General features: G+C 36.1%; 1 protein-coding gene across 3 annotated transcripts in view; it reads left to right on the forward strand.

The window, feature by feature from the left end:
* The window catches only part of TUBGCP3 (tubulin gamma complex associated protein 3), an 81,676-nt gene that overhangs the window by 24,924 nt on the left and 36,334 nt on the right, over window positions 1-20,418 (forward strand). For all 3 annotated transcript variants that reach the window (XM_015568428.1, XM_015568429.1, XM_015568430.1), the window contains exons 7-11: window positions 1,161-1,279; window positions 2,356-2,481; window positions 6,196-6,264; window positions 6,638-6,770; window positions 8,174-8,340. In XM_015568428.1, coding sequence (XP_015423914.1) covers window positions 1,161-1,279; window positions 2,356-2,481; window positions 6,196-6,264; window positions 6,638-6,770; window positions 8,174-8,340 — 614 coding nt within the window. The remainder of the gene's footprint in view (window positions 1-1,160; window positions 1,280-2,355; window positions 2,482-6,195; window positions 6,265-6,637; window positions 6,771-8,173; window positions 8,341-20,418) is intronic.

Here is a 20,418-nt window from a genome sequence, read left to right on the forward strand (position 1 = left end):
AGAGTGAATGCCAAGAATCTACAACCAAGATTACTTTATCCAGCAAAGCTATCATTCAGAATTGAAGATCAGATAAAGAGCTTCACAGATAAGAAAAAGGTAAAGGAGTTCACCACCAAACCAATATTATATGAAATGCTGAAAGGTATCCTTTAAGAAGAGGAAGAAGAAGAAAAAGGTAAAGATACAAATTTTGAACAACAAATACACATCTATCAACAAGTGAATCTGAAAATCAAGTGAATAATCTGATGAACGAATGAACTGGTGATTATAATAGAATCGGGAGTAAAGGGGTGTGGGGGATGCGGGAAGAGACTGGACTAAAATCATGCACCTATGGATGAGGACAGTGGGTGGAGAGTGAGGGAGAAGGGTGTGGTAGGAACTGGGTGGAGGGGAGTTACGGGGGGGAAAAAAGAGGAACAAATGTAATAATCTGAACAATAAAGATTTAATAAAAAAAAAAGGCCAATAATGATAAGTAAGGGTTGAGCTATACTACTGGCAAATTGATGTAATTGATATTTACAGAATATTTTCCCTGCGACTGAAATACAAACCTGTTCTGACTGTGCTGTCTGGGTTCTAGAGTGCTGATCTCTGACTGTATATTCTGACTGTGCTGCCCTGGTTCTGAGAGTGTTGATCTCTGACTGTGTACTCTGATTAAGTTTCTCCTGTCACTCATATAGTGGATATCTGGGCATTGCTTTTGAGTAACACCTAAATTCTGACTTAGCTTTTGTTCCAAGGTTTCTGGAGATTATAAATAACTTTTCCGCTGTATTGGGAATGGACAGACATTGGTACACTTGCTGTATAGTAAGCCAGTTTTTCCAAACACCATCTATGAAATAATTATTCATCCCTTTGTGATTGATTTGTGCTGCTCTTTGATTATATATTAAGTTTCCACATGTTGCATTGTCCTTTGAAAAGACTTCTGCATGAGGACTTTGTGATCTCCATATTTTTTTCAGAAAATTCTTGTTTCTAATAATTTCATGCTCTCTTTTCCATTTTAAGCTTGTTTACTTAGTTTTAAATTTTTGTCCTGAATGCAAATATATAATCTGGAACTAATTGTGTCATAAAATTAATTTCATTTTAAAAATGTGTTTTTCAGTAATTGCTCTCTTACAAAAACCATTTTACAGGTAGTTCGGAAGTTACCGAGGCAGCCCTTGTCAGAGACATTTTGTACGTATTCCAGGGCATAGATGGCAAAATCATCAAGATGAACAATACTGAGAATTGTTACAAAGCGGAGGGAAAGGTACAGTAACTAAAACCCCTTCTAAAATATTGAAAAAAAAAAAAGAGAGAGATAAATGTGATTAAGACCAAATAGGAGCTATTAATTTGTGAGGTATTATTTGCGGTAATGAGGGCTGGACTTATAGAATTCTGTGTAACCCTTCCCCTCCCCCTCCAGCTGGTTCTGCTCAGTGGATAGAGCATCGGCCTGCAGACCAAAGGGTCTTGCGTTTGATTCCGGTCAAGGGCATGTACCTTGGTTGCAGGTTCTTCCCCCTCCAGGTCCTTGTTGGGGCATGTGCAGGAGGCAACCAATTGATGTATTTTTCTCATATTGATCTTTCTCTCTGTCTTTCCCTCTCTCTTCTATTCTCCCTAAAAATCAAAGGAAAAATATCCGAGGGTTAGAATTAACAAAAAAACCAAAAAAACAAAATTGTATGTACTAATCAAGTTGCACTATTAAATTCTTGTTTATATTTCCCTGTGCAGTTTGTGACTTATGTAATCTTGTTACAAGGCCCTTGATCAGTCTTTCCTATCCTTTTGCATCCTTTCCCTTGCATTTCTTCCTTTCCTTGTTTTCACTGATGCAGTCCCCCAACTTAGCTGATTTCTGTATCTCGTGATGGTGATGTCGGAGGTACCTGAGAGACAGGCTATGGCTTGGCATTTCTGCTGCTGGATATTGGCTTCCAGATACGGTGCCTTGGCTTGCTTTTCCTTCACATTCTAGAATCTGCCTTTTCCACAGCCCCTTCTTGTTGATGGTGTGTTCTTCTTGACTCTCAGCTATTTCACACAGTGACTGACATCACAGACTGTCCCTGCCATGCTTGGGGACCCTGACCGGTCACTTCTTGGGGTGATGCTGCTCAAGCTTAACATTTACTCAGAGGTGTTTTACTTCTCTGCCTGTCACTTGAGGCTTTTGTTTTTCAGAATCTCATTGTTTTCACTTTAATGATGGTATATTAGTTATTTTTAAATTAAATATGTCCAAGCCCAAGAATCATATTAAAAGTACAAATGGTTGAGAAAAATAATAATTAAAATTCTAGTGTTAATTTTTAACTCTTGATATTTACTTTTTAGGCAAACCTGAATAAATCTTTGAGGGATACGACAGCCAGACTTGCTGAGCTGGGATGGTTACACAATAAAATCAGAAAGTACACGGACCAGAGGAGTCTAGACCGTTCATTTGGACTTGTAGGTCAGGTATGTTCATTATTACTAGAACGTTTGGGATGCCATTCACTTTGGGAAATGCTTAATCCACTTAAAATCTTATGAAAATAATTCTTAAGAGGGTTCTTTTTAAGTAAAGAAGCTGTGGTAATGTCTACTGTATCAGTCATGATCCATTCAAGAATATAGAAATCACAGTAGGTATTGACAAAGATAATCAAATATAGCACATTGTTTCCATAGCTATTGGAGGACTACAAAAGCAAAAGAATATAAACCAGTGATGGCGAACCTTTTGAGCTCGGCGTGTCAGCATTTTGAAAAACCCTAACTTAACTCTGGTGCCGTGTCACATATAGAAATTTTTTGATATTTGCAACCATAGTAAAACAAAGATTTATATTTTTGATATTTATTTTATATATTTAAATGCCATTTAACAAAGAAAAATCAACCAAAAAAATGAGTTCGCGTGTCACCTCTGACACACGTGTCATAGGTTCGCCATCACTGATATAAACACTAGTTAAAACAGAGGTCAAACTTGGGAGCAGAGAGAAGGTGTTGGGGTTATCAGAATATAGTATGTTGGAAGAGGGGCTCCCAGCAGACACAGCTCTCTGAAGGGGTCCTGCTGGGACACAGGCCTGTGAACTGAGACACTCCCAGCTGCTGTGTGTGCCCTGGCAGCACAGTGAGACTGGATTTGGAATGCTCCAGAAGCTAGAGGGAAACCAGCTGCTGCTGCTGACCTGAATGGTCACAGCTGGAGCAGTGTGTAACTGGTCCTCTGGATCCTGACAGGAGGCAGCCAACTCCTTTAATGGTTAAGCAGCATAGGATTTTGCCCTCAAATTGATTTTTGAGCAGTAATTATTTCTAATGAAGTCTCAAAAAATTATTGAGGGGGAGAGAGAGAGACCTGAGGTAAACTGCAAGACAGCACAGCACAACACAGCGAGGTGGCTGGTGATTGGGAACGTGGCTTTAAAGTGAGACTGCCCAGGGGTCACGATGGCTTCACCTTTTAATAGTTATGTCATCTGGCACAAGTTACCTCCCCTTGGCCTTTATTTTTGTGTATGTAAAAGGGAGGTGATGATAATAGGTAAAATGAAGATAATCTCCAAGGTGGTTAGCATTAGGAGACAGTGCCTAGAAAGCTGTTTTCCCGAGCCTAGCACTGCTGTTAATACCATTCACCAGTGTAGAGAATTGGCGAGATGGGTCAGGGACCCTTTCCTCTCATTGTAACACAGATAGGAAGTAGCAAGGCCTTCAGGACTCCTCCTGAAGGTTTTAATGATAAGTGGAATTTGCAAGCCAGTTGAGCTCATTGGCCATCCCTCCCAGCTGCATGCTTTGATTTCTGTGAGTTGTTGCACTCTTTTCAAAAGGGACCATTTTATCATATGTTTGTATCATTCTCTCATGAATGCAAATTCCACTGATATAGCCTAGTCAACTTATTAGATATGAAATAAAACAAGCCCACAATGAATACAGGAAAGTTAAATAATTATTACATAGATGTTCTATTAAGTAAATTGCTAATCACTACAGTAATGTCATATAGTATTTTATATTGCTGGATTTAAAAGCCTTTTCTCTCATATTTACTTTGAATAACAGCCCTCTAAGATTAGTAGGGCAAATGTAATTGTCCCCATTTTACAGATATAAAAGTTGAATTTCAGAAAGTTTCATTGAGTTGTCCATGTTGTCTTGACTAGTAGAGGCAGATATGGGATCAGAATATGACATGTAATTTCTACTCTGTAGTTCTTTGCATCCCACTCTCAATTTCTGTACTACATAGGTACTGAAGAAGTAGTGGTTTAGCTTATTAGAAGAATCATTGAGTGCTCTTTTGGAGTGGTCATTTGTTGCAGTTAGCATGGGTAGTACTAATTTGTGCCTGTTGGTCCAGAGTAATTATTATTAGTCCCATTTTACTCTCAGAAGTGTCCTGGCTCTAGACATTCTAAATGGAACAAATTTTATTTTTAAAGGAAGATATTGATTCTTAAGTATGAATCTTATATTTGCTCTATAATAAACCAAGATGAGAAAAACTTCAGTTAAATCAAAACCTTTCATGTTGAATACACAGGGTTCTGAAATGCTCAGATTGTAATTCTGTTATTTTGGTGGGAGAGTACTTATATGCTGACTTGTATACTCCTCTGTATATTTATGTTCTACATGATGAATTATGATTTATTTCTACTGATTAGCAGTTTGGTTTTTTACTTTTATGTGTTTGTGCACATGTCTTTCTGTCTTAGACACTGGGATGGGGTTTTTGGAAAAAGCGAGGTTATGCCTGAAAAGATTCCATGTTGTTTTTATCTGTAAATATTACTTAGCTGACTATTGAAGTATTCCTTTGAGTCTGCAAAATTTGTATATAAAATTTTGTAAAATTTTTATAGTTTATAAGGAAGAAAATGTTTATATTAGATAAAAATCCTCAAAAAATACAGTAAAAATAAACTTAATAGATGACTGATTATGTATTGCCTTAAAATAAGCAGAAAAGTATAGAGAGTGATACAGTGGGGCCTTGTCTTACGAGTGTCCCGACTAACGAGTTTTTCGAGATACGAGATGTCTCTCAGCTGATTTTTTGCTTTGAGTTGCGAGCTAAAATTCGGGTTATGAGCCAGCTTCAGTTACCCCACCGCTAGTTGGCGCAGCGAACGTCACAGTGAACACCACAACATCAGCCCTGCATCACGTGTCTCACTCTTTCACAATTGATTTGACATATGAGTAATTTGAGTTACGCGCTCCGTCACGGAATGAATTAAACTCGTAAGTCAAGGCCCCACTGTACTTAGAGAAAACAGGTTTTATCCTTTGCAAGTTCTGTTCTAGGCTGTCTCGGAAACCAGAGCTTCCCATTGAGTATCCCTAGGTTAACATCCCACAGTTCATTCCAGAAAGTTCTTGTCACAGGGCTATGTGAAGGTCCTTTTTACAGCTTCTGATTTGAAACCTTTTTAGCATTTAAGATTGGAGAGATACAAAAACATTTTTACTAATGTGAATGAGAAAAATGAGCAGTGCAAACCAAAAAACACTGGGTGAGAATTGGCATAAAGTTGGCAATTAAAAAATTTTTCCAATTAAGAGCATAAAAAAATTACATTTTAATGCTATAAATTTAGAAGGGGCATAATTTAAAAATAAAGAGTCATTGTCTAAAGTGAATATACTTTTAGCTTTATGAAAAGCATACTTTGTTGTTTTTATTTCTTTTCTCTTCTGTAAAGTTCATGCTAAGGGACAACACTTCCCTATCATTATTTAAATATTTAAATATACTATATATTGTGGAGGTTAAACCTGCCAAAAGACCATTGATAGAAAGAGAATATAAGGCACGCAGAACACCTGAACTTTGTCTTAAAGCAAGGTTCTCAACCTTGGCTGCACATTAGAATCACCTGGGAATCTTTTTAAAATCCTGATTCCTGGGCCTCATCCTCTGGAAATTCTGTTTCTTTGTTACTAATGTTGTGGCCCCACTCCATAACAAAGAAACAGAATTTCTGGAGGATGAGGCCCAGAAATCAGGATTTTAAAAAGATTCCCAGGTGATTCTAATGTGCAGCCAAGGTTGAGAACCACTGTCTTAAAGCAGTGTGCTTGTGCAGTTCAAATGAGTTGATGTATAATGACTGTGTTGTGTGTAAAGATTATGTTGTGCTTTAATTATACTTACCCCTTTCTGCTCAGAGCTTTTGTGCTGCCTTGCACCAAGAACTCAAAGAATACTACCGATTACTCTCAGTTTTACACTCCCAGGTAAATACCTTATTTTTACTTGAATTTCTTCATGATATGAAGTGTTACAAAATGATAGTTACATAGAACTTTAAAGTTTTTCACATATTATTTTTATAAGATAAAAATCTGTTTGTTAATACTGTTTGTAAGGTCTGGATATCTATAAAGTTTCACTGTTTTCCTAAAGGCAGTTAATTGCTAATTTTAGGGTCCTGTCTACCATTTAAACAAATCACTTGTAGTTTGAAGGAACTATTGTTCTTTCAGAGGGAAACTTTTGCTTCGTTTTTATGAGAATAATCCTCTCTCCATATTTACTTTACCTGGATTAAGAAATGGTTGACATATTTAGTGACCTGTACTTACACATTATATCTTTATTGTTTTTTAGCTACAGTTAGAGGATGATCAGGGTGTGAATTTGGGCCTTGAAAGTAGCTTGACACTCCGTCGCCTCCTGGTTTGGACATATGATCCCAAGATAAGACTGAAGACTCTTGCGGCCCTGGTGGACCATTGCCAAGGTGGTTTTGCATCTGATGGACCTGCTTCATCTCAAAGCAGGATTTAGGGAATGTCATTTGGGTTTGTTTTTGTGCCTGTTCTTTTGTATCCGTTTTATAGCCGTTTATCTATATTTCTCTTTTACTTGACTCTTAGCCAGAAGGCTTTTCTACAGTTTCATTCCTCCTGAGATTATGTAGGAATGTTTAGCTATATGTTACAAGTTCCCATGTTTGTATGTCTGGCTTAGTTCTCTCCTGGACTCTCGGTCTGTGTTTCTAGTTGCCTTCTGAACCTTTTTTCTTATTGTTTGGACTACCATGGCCAAAAATCTCTTTCTTTTTTTTTCTCATTTGTAACATTGGGGCACTAATAGTCTGTACCTCTTGAGATTATTACAACTCTGAGATGTGAGATGCCAGTCATCTGTTCGCAGCTCATGGCTCAGTGTTCGATGCTATTCTCCTATTGGATGATTCATAAAGGCCATAACTTCAGCATGTCTAAATCCAAGTTCATCATACCATCTGTGCCCTGCCTCTTCCACTTTTATACTCCTCTCAGCCCCCTCTCCCCCATCTGTTTCAATATCCAGTTAGCTACTAACATCCTGCTACCTCTAACTCCTTCATAGGTCTCAAGTCACTGCCTCTCCCAAATCAGTGTCCTCAAACAGGATTCTGTTTGAATCCTGCTCTTTATTCTCTCTGTGCTATTGTAATAACCTGCTCACTGACTCTGTCCTCAGTCTCACCCACCTCCATTTTTGTGCATGCATGAAGAATCTTATTAAAATCAGATCACCTTAGTCCTTCTCTTAAAATCTTTCAACAGTCTAATAAATTCCTGAATTCTTAACATAAGAAATTCTTCACGTGCTTATATTTTTGGACTTGATTTTTGCCACTCTCAATTCATTATACTGAGCTATGCCCCCAGGATACAGGGGACTGTAATCTCAATGTAGTGTAGTGTTTTTAGGAAGTTGAGATTAGCATATTATATCACAAGAGGAAAGAAAGAAAATAGAAAATATTAAAGTGTAAGTATTGTTTTGTAAACATATATATATTATTTGTATACTGGATTGCAATATAAAGTGTGAATCTTAAGGTGTTCCCCAGTCAAAAAAGTTGAAAAATCTTGTTCTGAATCATATAATAAGTCAAGTTTTTACTACTAAAAAACTCTGTACGGATCATGGAGAGATGAGTGACTCGCTCTGACCCATGTAAAGCCAGGGGGAGACTTTTGCTCTCTTGGCTCTTGATCCATGACATGTTTATTGCTGCTTCTATATCCAAAGTGGTATCAAGAAAACAAACATACTTTATCTTCATTACTTGACCATTTTGGTTAGCATTAAGTTACTGGTTTCTACTGTGAGTCTAAATTTGGGTGTTTTTCATGTATTCCCCCTCAGGAAGGAAAGGAGGTGAGCTGGCCTCAGCTGTCCATGCTTACACGAAAACGGGAGATCCATACATGAGGTCCCTGGTGCAGCACATTCTCAGCTTAGTGTCTCATCCTGTCCTGAGCTTCCTTTACCGTTGGATATACGACGGGGAGCTCGAGGACACATACCATGAAGTAAGGAATGCTACTCGATTGTCAGACTTGGATTTATGAAGCATGAGCACCCAATTACTGTTTTTCCCCTTGCGATTACTGTTTTCCCTTAACGGTAATGCTACCACACTTTCTTCGAATGCCGTGGATATATTGTACAGTGCTTTGAAAGCCAATTATCTCGTTTTTTTGCAGAACTGTATTTGGTTAATGGAAAATTGTTATCCCATTTTTAAAACTCAGCAAGGTTAAAGCACTTACTCAAATTTACAAGCAGTATCAAGTTTACAGCAAAGTTAGGACTAGGTCTCCTAAGTCTTAGTCCAGTTTTCCTTGCAACACGGTATTATATGTTCTGTTGCTTTGCATGATTACATGAAACTAAACTAACTATGGTGCTAACAATTTTAATGAAACAAGTTACTTGTATATGTACCCATAGTACAGTTAGTTCTGCTATAATGCAATGTGTGTTCCTAAAACAGTCACGATGCTAAAACCACAGAGTAAAAACCATAGAACTTTTGACAAAAACCGGTAGATTGAAGGGGCATCACACTAAAAATACTTATCAGTGATGTTAAATAAAAAAGTGTGTAAGAACTTCATTGAAGTTGTAGCACAGTTTTAAACACATATTAAATTGTTAAATAATATATAAATTCTAGAATAAATGTGGTATTTGCCTTGAAAAAGCCCTAATGTTGGCTTGTGGACATGGGCCAAAGGAGGCTTGTCTGAAGTGGAACAGAAAGTTGTGGTTGCTGACACGCATGGTGATGGATTAAGGTAGCTGGTGGTTTGAGATGTGTCTCTGTGTGCAATTTATGGATTCCTGTGTGGCTGAGTTACTATTTTCACCTAGTTTCTCCTGGAAGAAATTGCACTTAAAATAATCATGAAATTTGTGTTAACACTCAAAGTTTCCTAATTATCAATTATGCCGTAATAAGTGTTAAAAACATGCACAATAGCAGAACCAACAGTATGTGGTATTATTTTGTGGGCGCTTTTGGAACACATAAGGGTGTTCTCTATGTGCATATGTTTTGTGCAAATCACTCAGTATGTCTTGTGGCTCTTTCCATGGCAGTATTATAGTTGTACTTCATTACTGCATGTTATTTCACTGTATGGACTTATATTTTATTTAGCAGCTCTCTTATTGATGGAGATTGTGTTCTTTGTAGTTTTATACCTTATGAATATTATTAAAATCAACCTCCTTACATGTGCCTCTCTGTGCATATTTGTGAGTTTCTCTCAGGTAAGTATTAGGAGGTGGGATTGCTGGGTGTGCGGAATGCATACTTTAAATTTTGATTCTGCCATTTGAGCTCTGGAGTGGCTCAACCAGTTCTCCTGTCAGTCGTCAGTTTCCTGCTAAGGTTCTTGTTCCTCTATCTTCATTAGCATTTCATATTACCTAACTTTAACAAAAGTGTTTTTAACCTTAAGTATGAGATGTAGCATCTCCAATGGTATTTATTTGCATTTTACTGGTTACTAGTGAGATTGACCGGCTTATCATGTTTTTTCATTATTTTTATTTCCTCTACTAATTGCTATTTATATTCTTGCCCAATTTTCCTGTGGATTTGTCTGTCTTTTTAGAGTTGAGTCATGGAATAATTCTATACATTTGGGTAACTTATTTGTAGTGGTACTTTTTTCCTTTAATTATTTTTCTTTTAACTTTATTTTCACATTATTCAGATTGTGAGAAGAGTTATTAGATAGTACAAAGAATCATAGTCTTGACCAAAACTCCCTGAATGTTTTGCCACATTTTATCATATAGTAAGTTCCCATATACACCTGAATCTGCTTCTGGACTGTTTTTATATTGTTGGCTATTTGTCAGTATTATTTAAATAACTATAGTTTTATGGTTTCATATCTGATAGGAACAGTTTGTTCTTTTTATAGCTTTCCTGTCTGTTTTTGCACATTTCTACTTAGATATGAATTTAGAATCAGCTTGTCAGTTCTACCAAATTAAAAATATATAGGGATTACACATTGATTTATAGATTAATACATATTTTCATGCTTTCAGTGTTCTTTTTGTTAAATGAGCTATATTTTTAAACTATGAATTGAAAACTTTGAAAGGTCTGATATATATGTTTTCATTTGACTAATGATTACCTTTCAGTTTTTCAGAACTTTCTTTAACCTATATTTTTCTAAATGCTAATTAATATTAAGAATAAAAATCTGTTCCTACTTTTAAGTTAAGGATTTTGTGTTGCCTCAGATTCTTTTCTGCCATGTAATTAATTTCTATAGCTTTTGCTGTGTTGTATTATTTTCAACATTTTTATATTCAATTTGTAAAAATTTCCTGCTCTTTTAAGGTTTTAATTTATTTTACTTTGCCTTTAGATTTGTATCACTTATTTAGACTTACATGTTTTATGTTTAACTGGTCTTATTCCTTACCACTAAGCTCAATTATAATTTCCTTTACTGAGATCTACATACAGAGGAGTACACAAATCATAAGAGTAAAGCTTGATATCTTACTACAAAATGAGCTACCATCCAGATCAGGATAGTATCTTATCAGCACCCTCATTGTATGCTCTCCTTCCTACCGCCACCCACTCACTGCCCCTTTCCTTATTCCTAAAGGTAAACACTTTCCTCACTTCTAATAGCATAGTTTTGTCTTATGTTAAATTTTACGTAAGTGGAGTCAGATTTTGTATATGCTAGAATACATTTTACATGCCATCTGAAGGGAAGCATCTTTGTATTCATCATAGTTAAGTATGAATCTTGAAGTTTAAATTTCTGGCAAGTGCTATATAATTGTTTTTTAATTAGAACTTTAAATCAGACAAATATTCAAGGTGAAATAGAGACTTTAATTCTTGTGCAGTTCATTTTTTATCACTTTTGTGATAAGGAAACTTTTAAGTATTGCTTTCATTTTGATAAGAGTGAAACATCATTTTCGATTAATTTGAGGTCTGTTATTCTGTAATTACAGGATGAAGTGAATTTTGGAAGCTGTTTTTACAGTGTGTATATTACTAGTTTTAGTTTTGAGGCTTATCTGTTTATCACCCATTAAAATTATATCTATATAATTAAAAAATAATCTTTTCAGGCAGCCTTCTAAAATTAAATTGTTAAAGGATGAAAATTTTTTATTTAATAAAAAATATATTCTAATCCCTCCCTCATCCAGTAATTAATATGTTACTTATAATATGAATTTGTTTACTGCTATGAACTTCTTAAATAGCTGCTGATCAGTTAACTTGATGAACCTGGTTTTCCTCAGAGGTTGGCTTGGGAATTGTCTGAGATATATAGTGCTACCAATTAAAACAAAAATTAAAGCCACAACTGGCTTATTATCTTTTTAAAGTTCAGTGCCTAATTTCTACTTTTGTCTTTTTTCTTGAAAATAATTTAATTCTTATTGTCTAGCAACCAGATTTTTAAAGTAGTCCTTAATTATATTACTAATTTATTATAGACATCTGTGTTTTTAAAAGAGTTTTAAAAGTACCACCAGTTTTTTATTGATTGTCTGTCTTGTGTGTTATTCAGACTTATTTATTTATTTTATTGATAGTAATTATAGGACTAGAATTGATGTAAAATGTAGACAATTGGACACAAACTTCCAAAATTGATTTTCTTTTGGACTTTTCCTTTACTATTTCTGAACATTGGTTCACTGAGGTAAAAAAAACTTTTTAAGACTAGTATAGCTTAAATTTGGTGTACTTTTTTTTTTTAAAGAAGTCTTGTTTCATAGAACATGTATAAGGCAAAGTTCCAGGTTTTATTTATTTAAAGATAAAATACATATAAGTATTTATGATTGTTGAATACAATATTAGCATTAGTAGCTCAAATGATCAATCACTTAACAAACTTATCTCAGCTTGCCTCATTGGTAAAGTTATTTATTTTTAGATGTCTTTATTTAACTATAGACTTCCAGAAATGTTGGCAGAATTATAAAAAACATTCCCAGGTACCCTTTTCTCAGATTACCTGAATGCTAACATTTTACAGCAGTAAATTTATCTTTTTAAAAAGATTCTATATTTAGTGGTATTCATACTTAGGATCTGAGTTTAAATGGGACTTTAGGAAATTAAAGATTTGTAAATTTTTATTTTTTAAAATATATTTTTGTTGATTTCAGGGCGAAGGGAGAGGGAGAGAGAGATAGAAACATCAATGATGATAGAGAATCATTGATCAGCTGCTTCCTGCACACCCTCTACTGGGGATCAAGCTCGCAACCTGGGCATGTGCCCTTGACTGGAATCAAACCTGGGACCCCTCAGTCCACAGGCTGATGCTCTAAACAATGAGCCAAACCTAAAAGTTAGAGCTAAAGATTTGTAAATTTTTAATTTGCTAGTATTATACCTCAGGTGTTACTGTTTACTAGTTTTTCTTGTGGGATTTTAAAAAATTCATTGTGATTGATACAGCTAAAGTTAATCCTTCTTGACAATATATTTTATGTTCTTTGTGATGGGCTTGCATTGTTTAGTTCTGCTATGCCATTGGCTTTATCACTTAACAGTGTCTTGTTATAACTCATCTGCTCTATTTCTGTGGGGTAGAGCTTAAGAGCTCAGGTTCTGGAATCATATAACTTGGGTTTGACTTTCACCTTCAGTTTCTAATGGCTCTGTATCCTGAGTGAGTAATTTAGCTTCTCTTGGCTTTACCTTCTGCATTTTTATATGTGCAGAATAGTAGTGCCTATTTCATGGGATTTGGTGTGTGTGTGAGGATTCAGTCAGGCAAATAGTAAGCATGCAATGTGTTATCTGCTGATAATATAAGAAAAACATTGCATACAGTTTGAATATCCAGTAGCCCTAAGATGTTGGTGGCCTTTCTTTTATTTTCATTGTTCTCTGAGTTGTGTGTTTTCTGTAACCCTAAATTTATAAATATTCATTTAAGTCTCTTTAATTTATTCTGGGTTCTCTTTAATTTATTTTAAATCATATGTTTACCATAATAATTTGGTAGTTTAGACAATTGTATTCTGTGTTTGATCCTTAAGTAATTAAAATTTGGAAATTATTTTTTTCTTCAGTTTCTATATGGGCTAATTTTTTCTTAATTTGCACAATGAGTTATAACATGGTTGTAAAATCAGTTTTCTTCAAGTGTATGTATAGTTAACTCTAAACTGGTATACATGAGCTTTATAACAACCCATTTAATAGTAGTTTATTTAATATTTGCATAAAATTGCTACTTTCTAGAACAAAGAAAGCACAAAATATGAATAAGCAGATAGTAAAAAAGGAACCAAATAGAAATTTTAGAGTTGAAAAGTACAATAACTGAAATGAAAAAAATTACTCATGGAGCTCAACAGCAGGATTCGTGGGATTCAAACAGAAAGAAGAAAATAAGCAATTTGAAAATAGATAATTAAGATTATCCCGTCTATGGAACAGAAAAAAAGGGTGGGGAGATGAAAAGAGCCTAGGAAAACTCCTGTGTTACTGAAATTTGATGAAAAACATTAATCTCTACATTCAGGGAGCTCAACAAACTCAAAGTAGGATAAACTAAAAAAGATCCACAGTCCCAGGTTCGATTCCAGTCAAGGGCAAATGCCAGGGTTGTGGGCTCAGTCCCCTAGTAGGGGGTGTGCAGGAGGCAGCCAATCAATGATTCTCTCTCATCATTGATGTTTCTATCTCTCTCCCTCTCACTTCTCTGAAATCAATAAAAATATATTTAAAATAAAATAAAATAAAACAGATCCACAGTAAGACACCTTATAGGCAAACTAGGAAGACAAAGACAAAGAGAAAAATCTTGAAAAACCTCAAGTGAGGAAAACTCATCATATAGAAAGGATCCTTTATTATATTTAACAGCTGGTTTCTCGTAGAATCCACAGAGGCTAGAAAGCAGTAGTATGACATATTCAAAATGCTGAGAGAAAATGGCTGTTATTTAGGAATTTTGTAGTCTACAAAAACTCTCTTTCAAAAATAGTGAAGGAGATATGAAGATATTTCCAGGTAAATAAAACCTGAGAGAATTTCTAGAAATTAGCTCTCAAATGAAGAAATAGAAATTGTGAGTAGATCTATATAACAAGTAAAGAGATTGAGCCAATAATCTAAAAAAAACTTTGCAATAAAGAAGAGCCCAGAATCAGATGGCTTCTCTAGTGAATTCTAGTAAATATCTAAAGACCTAACATTAATCCTTCTCAAACTCTTGCGCAAAATAGAAATAAAAGCCAACAAAATACTAAGCATAAATTTAACGAAGAAAGTATAAGACTTGTATGCTGAAAACTACAAAACATCATTGAAAGAAATGAAAGAAGACCTAAATAAATGGGAAAACTTTTTGACTTCATTACTTGTGATTTAATGTAATCTGTCAGAATTCCAATGGCCTTTATTGCAGAAATGGAAAAGCTGATTGTCAAGTTGGCATGGAAGGTCACAGAGCCCCAAATAGCCAAAATACTCTTGAAAAAAAAAGAACAAAGTTGAAGGACTCACACTTTCTGGTTTCAAACATATTAATAATGCAAACTAATCAAAACAGTATGGTACTGGCATAACTATAGTCTGGTAGATCAAGTAGAATTGAGTCTAGAAATGAATTCATTCATTTTTGTGGACTTGGTTTTTAATAAATGTCCAAGATCACTCAATGGAGAAAGAATTCTTTACAACAAATGGTGCTGGGACAACTGGATATCCACATTAAAAGAATGAATTAGGACCTCAGTTGCATTCCATATATAAAAATTAACTCAAAATCGATCACACACCTAAAGCTATAAAACTTTTAGAAATAAATATACATATAAATCTTTGTGACTGCATTAGGCAATAGTTTTTTAAATATGTCACCAAAAACATGAGCAACAATAGAAAATAAATTTTATAATTAAAAATGTATGTACATCAAAGTACATGATTGAGAAAGTACAAAGAACGCACAGAATAGGAGGAAATATTTACAAGTCATTTATCTGATAAAGGCCTAGTATCTAGAATATGTAAAGAACTATTATTACTTGACAACAAAAAGATAACCCAATTAAAAAATAGGCAAAGTACTTACAGATATTTTTCCAAAGAAGATAGACAAGTGGCCAGTAAACACCGGAAAAAATTATTATTATTAATCCTCAGAGAAGTGTAAATCAAAACCTACAGTTAGATACCACATCACACTCACTGGGATGGTATTAAAAATATAAAGCAAAATAATTGTTCATGAGGATTTGGAGAAATTGGAATCCTCATACATTGCTGGGGGGAATATAAAGTGGTATAGTCACTGAAGAAAACATTTTGGCAGTTTTCAAAAAGGTAAATAAATGAAAACATACAATCATATAAAAACTTATGCATGAATATTCACAGTATTATTTATAGTAGTCAGGAAGTAGAAACACCACCAGTACTCGTCAATTGATAAATGAGTAAGCAAAATGTATATCTATACAGTGCAATATTCTTCAGCCTCAAAAAGGAATGAAATTTCAATACATTCTGCAACATGGATGAATCCTGAAAATATTAGGCTAAGTTAAATAAGCCAGGTCACCTTATATAATTTCACTGATAGGAAATGTGCAGAACAGGCAGATTCTTAGAGACAAAGTATATTGTGTTGTCAGGGTTGTAGGGGAGATGGGTAGGGGAAATCACAGCCTAGTGAATATGGAGTTTCTCTTTGGGTGGTGAAAATGTTCTGGAATTAGTGGTTGCACAAGCATATTGTGAATAATACTAAAAAGTATTGACTTAACACATGTTAAAATGGTGGCCTTCGTATTATGTGACGGGGTGCTAGCTACATCTGGCTCCTAAGATTTAACTTTCTGGCTCATTTGCTTAGTCTTCTGCCTCATTGCTGGTTAAAGGAGTTCCTTGCTATCCACCACGTAGTCTCTGTGCCTAAGTAGAGCTCAGTGGTTCTGAATCTGCATGTCCCTTTGACCCACACTTGGGAACATCGTAGGGAGTTTAAGAATTTCCAAATCTCCATGGTGTTTGTGATATGTGGCAATGCTTGACCTGGTATGCCCACCTTCTGAACCCCTGCAGTACCAGCCACACTTGAGTGGGACATCTGCAGAATTTGGCCCAGAGATTGGGGGTTTCAAAAGGGAGAGGAATTCAGTTACTCCTTATTCCACAGCAGCAGTCATTTATAGAAACTTTTCTTTGGAGTTTTTCTTTGAGGAAAAAAAAAAATGTTTGTAGTCAATTAAGAATAGGGAACAGTGCATACTAGAGAAATTCTATAGTAAAGAACTTTTATCTAGTGTTTCTAAACTTAATATTAAATTAGTAACATAGTAATGGATATGTGTTTTTTTTTTAAATGTATTTTTGTTGATTTCAGAGAGGCAGGGAGAGGGAGAGATAGAAACATCAGTGATGAGAGAGAATCATTGATCAGCTGCCTCCTGCATGCCCCCAAGTCCGCAGGCCTACACTCTATTCATTGAGCCAAACCAGCTAGGACTGGATGTGTGTTTTTAACATTCAATGAGAATGCTTAGTGGCTATTTTAAGGTATGTGCAACGACTTAACATGCAATGTGGAAATACATGTTTTCTATTGGTAACAGAGTCACAGGAAATGTTGCTTGTTATTTGAAAGAAAAGCCACATTTCAGATAGAGGATAGTGCAAATAAGGTGCATTAAATTTCCTAGTCACAGACCTCTCTGCATTCTGTGTTTGTGGACTCCCAAGTCCAGAAACCCTTAGTTAGAACAGAACATAAATAACGTCTTGAATTGGCCCTGACACCATGGAATGGAGCTAGCTTTTTTTAAAAAAAATATATTTTTATTGATTTCAGAGAGGAAGGGAGAGGGAGAAATATATAGAAACATCAGTGGTGAGAGAGAATCATTAATTGGCTGCCTCCTGCACGCCCCCTACTGGGGATCAAACCTGCAACCCAGGCATGTACCCTTGACTGGAATCGAACCTGGGACACTTCAGACTGCAGGCCAACACTCTTATCTACTGAGCCAAACTGGTTAGTGTGAACGGAGCTAGTTTTCTGCAGAATTATCACGGGTGAATGTGAACATCCATCTCTAGGTTTCCTGCCTTGGAACTGGTGGGATGCCAGTCACATGTGGGTCTGGGAACCATCTCTGCCCTTGTCTGTTTTTGTCGGGCTTCTTGGACCTTCTTTTTCTGTGGCCCAGCTGTGCACTCCTCGGTAGCTTTCCTGCGTTAGGCTCTCTATGATGGCTATTCAGAGTTCACTGTAGGTGTAAGTGGCTTTGTTGCTGTTGTCCTGGGAGCTCTTTCAAATGCCCAAGGTTACCTGTTTCCAGGAAAGGCTTTCTCTTCCCCTCCTGCTGCTGAGTGATGCTCCATGTCCTGCCTTAACTGCTTCCGGGTTTGGTTGATTTGCAACCCAAGGATGAGTTTTTGCTCTTTTTACCTGAAATAAAAACTTCCAGGTGGCCTCTGAGCATTGCTCTTTCTGGCTTGGCATCATTAAAATTGGCCTTTCGGTCCAGTAGTTAGGATTTTACTTTCAGTTGTTAAAAATATATTATTCCCTAGCCCAGTGGAACAGGGACTGGTGTCCAGCTTTTATTTTATTTTTTGTATAAAATGCAAAGGCAGGCAAAAATAGAAGGCTATAATAATTTACAGATGTCCTGAATGATTAGTGTAGAAAGTACTTTCAGCATTTGTGGGGGAGAGGTTTCTATTTGGTTTTTTAAGGGTAGCACTGTAGAAGAAAACCAGTTTTTGTTTTGTTTTTGTTAGGCTTTTTAATAACTTATCTGGATTCTCTCCATGATAATATGAGTGAGGTAAATAAATATGCCAATATGTTCAAGGTAAAAACAAGATAGCTTAGTGTTAATTTTTATTATTATTATTACTAGAGGCCCAGTGCATGAAATTTATGCGGGGGGGGGGGGCAGTTGTGTCCCTCAGCCCAGCCTGCACCCTCTCCAATCTGGGATCCCTCTCACCCTCCAGGACTGCTGGCTCCCAACCACTCGCCTGCCTGATTGCCCCTAACTGCATCTGCCTGCCAGCCTGATCACCCCCTAACCACTCCCCTGCCAGCCTGGTCACTCCTAACTGCCCTCCCCTGCAGGCCTGGTTCCCCCTAACTGCCCTCTCCTGCAGGCCTGATTGCCCACAACTGCCCTCCCCTGCAGACCTGATTGCCCACAACTGCCCTCCCCTGCCAGCCCTCTGTGTCCACATCGGGGCAGCCATCTTTGACCACATGGGGGCGGCCATCTTGTGTGTTAGAGTGATGGTCAATTTGCATATTCTTATTAGGATGATGATGATGATGATGATGATTGGCCTGGTGCAAGAAATTCATGCACTGGTAGGATCCCTAGGCCTGGCCGGCGATCAGGGCCAATCTGTGGGGTGACTTGTCAGGGTGATTGGGGCCCCCGCCCGGCCTTGGTGCTGCCTGCTTGCTGGTCCTGTCCCCTGCTGCTGCCGCTGGTCACCTCCTTCTGCAGGGCGACCTGCGGGGCGATTAGGGGGGCCCCATTTGCACCTGCCTTGGATGGCCTGGTGCCATCGGTTGTTCAGATGTGCTGGTGGTTCTGATGTTCGGTCGATTTGCGTATTAGGGTTTTGTATAGATAGATTATTGCCTTTTGAATAAACTTGGCAGAGCTGTATAGGATAGGGGTCTCAACTAAGAGCAGGAAAAGAAGAAAAAATTAAAAGTACGATCTCTTGCTTTCAAAATTAGAAAATTTTCTGTTTTGCTTTAAATGTTTAAATGCTCTAATAATCTCCATCCTTGAATTAGAAGGTCAGTGAACTATAGATAATGTAGGGACTGCTTTTGGGGTTATCTGTCTCTGAGGATCCATTCAGCTTTCATTATTTTGTTCTTTTTATACTTTTGCTGATAATTTTTGAAATTTAAAGTTTTCCCATATACATATTTTATTGTTTTGGTCCTTTTATGCTCCACCACTGAACTAGTGTAATTTATCAGTTTACCTTGTCAATTCCCTTTTCACGCTTCCTCTGGCTCAGAGCCTTTTTAGCTTCTCTAGGTGTGGATCTCTTGGTATTGCCTGCAGGATTGACAGGTTGAAGTTGGGTCTTTTGTGGTTTGTATTAATGGATCTGGTTCTTAGAAACTAAGTTGCTTGCTAAGAAAATGATAGAACCTTGAGTGGAAAATGCATCAATAAAATAAAAGCATATTGCAATTATATTCTGACTTTGATTTTTCCTCTATAACTATATATTTTTCACAGGATTAATTAAATTCTAAGATGTACCTATTCCTCTCAGTGTTTGCTACTAGATGTTTGCTAGTAAAGTAATTGCATGCTACTTTGCCCTCAGATGAAGTGATGCTTTCATAACTTCTAAAGAAGACAGAATTGTCTGAGGTTCTTATCTTTGAAATTAAATTTTCTTATTGTTCATACTGATAAAAATCCTGCTGCACTCCAACTCTCAGGATAAATTGGTGTGTTGTCTGGAGAAACTAGCTCTTCTGTCTAACTGAATAACAGATAAATGCACTTTATATGCAATTAATCTGTTGAATGGCAAGCTACAGAGCAGTCATAGCATGGTGATGGAGTAACCTTTTAGATTAGTACTCCTGGTGGGATTATAACATGTTTTTATTTCTATCAGGGATAAATTAAGTATATGTTAAAGTGATGATAGTCTCATTATAGTAGTATTGTTTATCCCGCAGAAACATCATTAGTTATGTGTTTAAAATTAGAAAGGGAATATAAATTAAAAATTAAAAGATAAAAGATCAATAAATACTTTAGTAATTTAAATTAGTGCCTAATGATAAGAAATTTGAATTGAAAATAAATATAGCGATCTCATTGTGGTCATAAAAATGTTGGCATTTATTCAAATGCCTACTTATAACGGAGACTGTACAGAATTGATACCATCTAGCCCTAACTTACAAGGGTCAAATATAAGACTTTGACATTAAAAATTCTGTTTCCTTAAATATTTACCCTTGGTATTAACATTTGTGTCAACAGAAGAAACATCTTTTTTAGTTGGTTGCCTTGGGAAAATGTAGTTGCTAAAAAAATTC

This window comes from Myotis davidii, unplaced genomic scaffold, assembly GCF_000327345.1.
Source record: "Myotis davidii unplaced genomic scaffold, ASM32734v1 scaffold242, whole genome shotgun sequence".
Lineage (NCBI taxonomy): Eukaryota > Metazoa > Chordata > Mammalia > Chiroptera > Vespertilionidae > Myotis > Myotis davidii.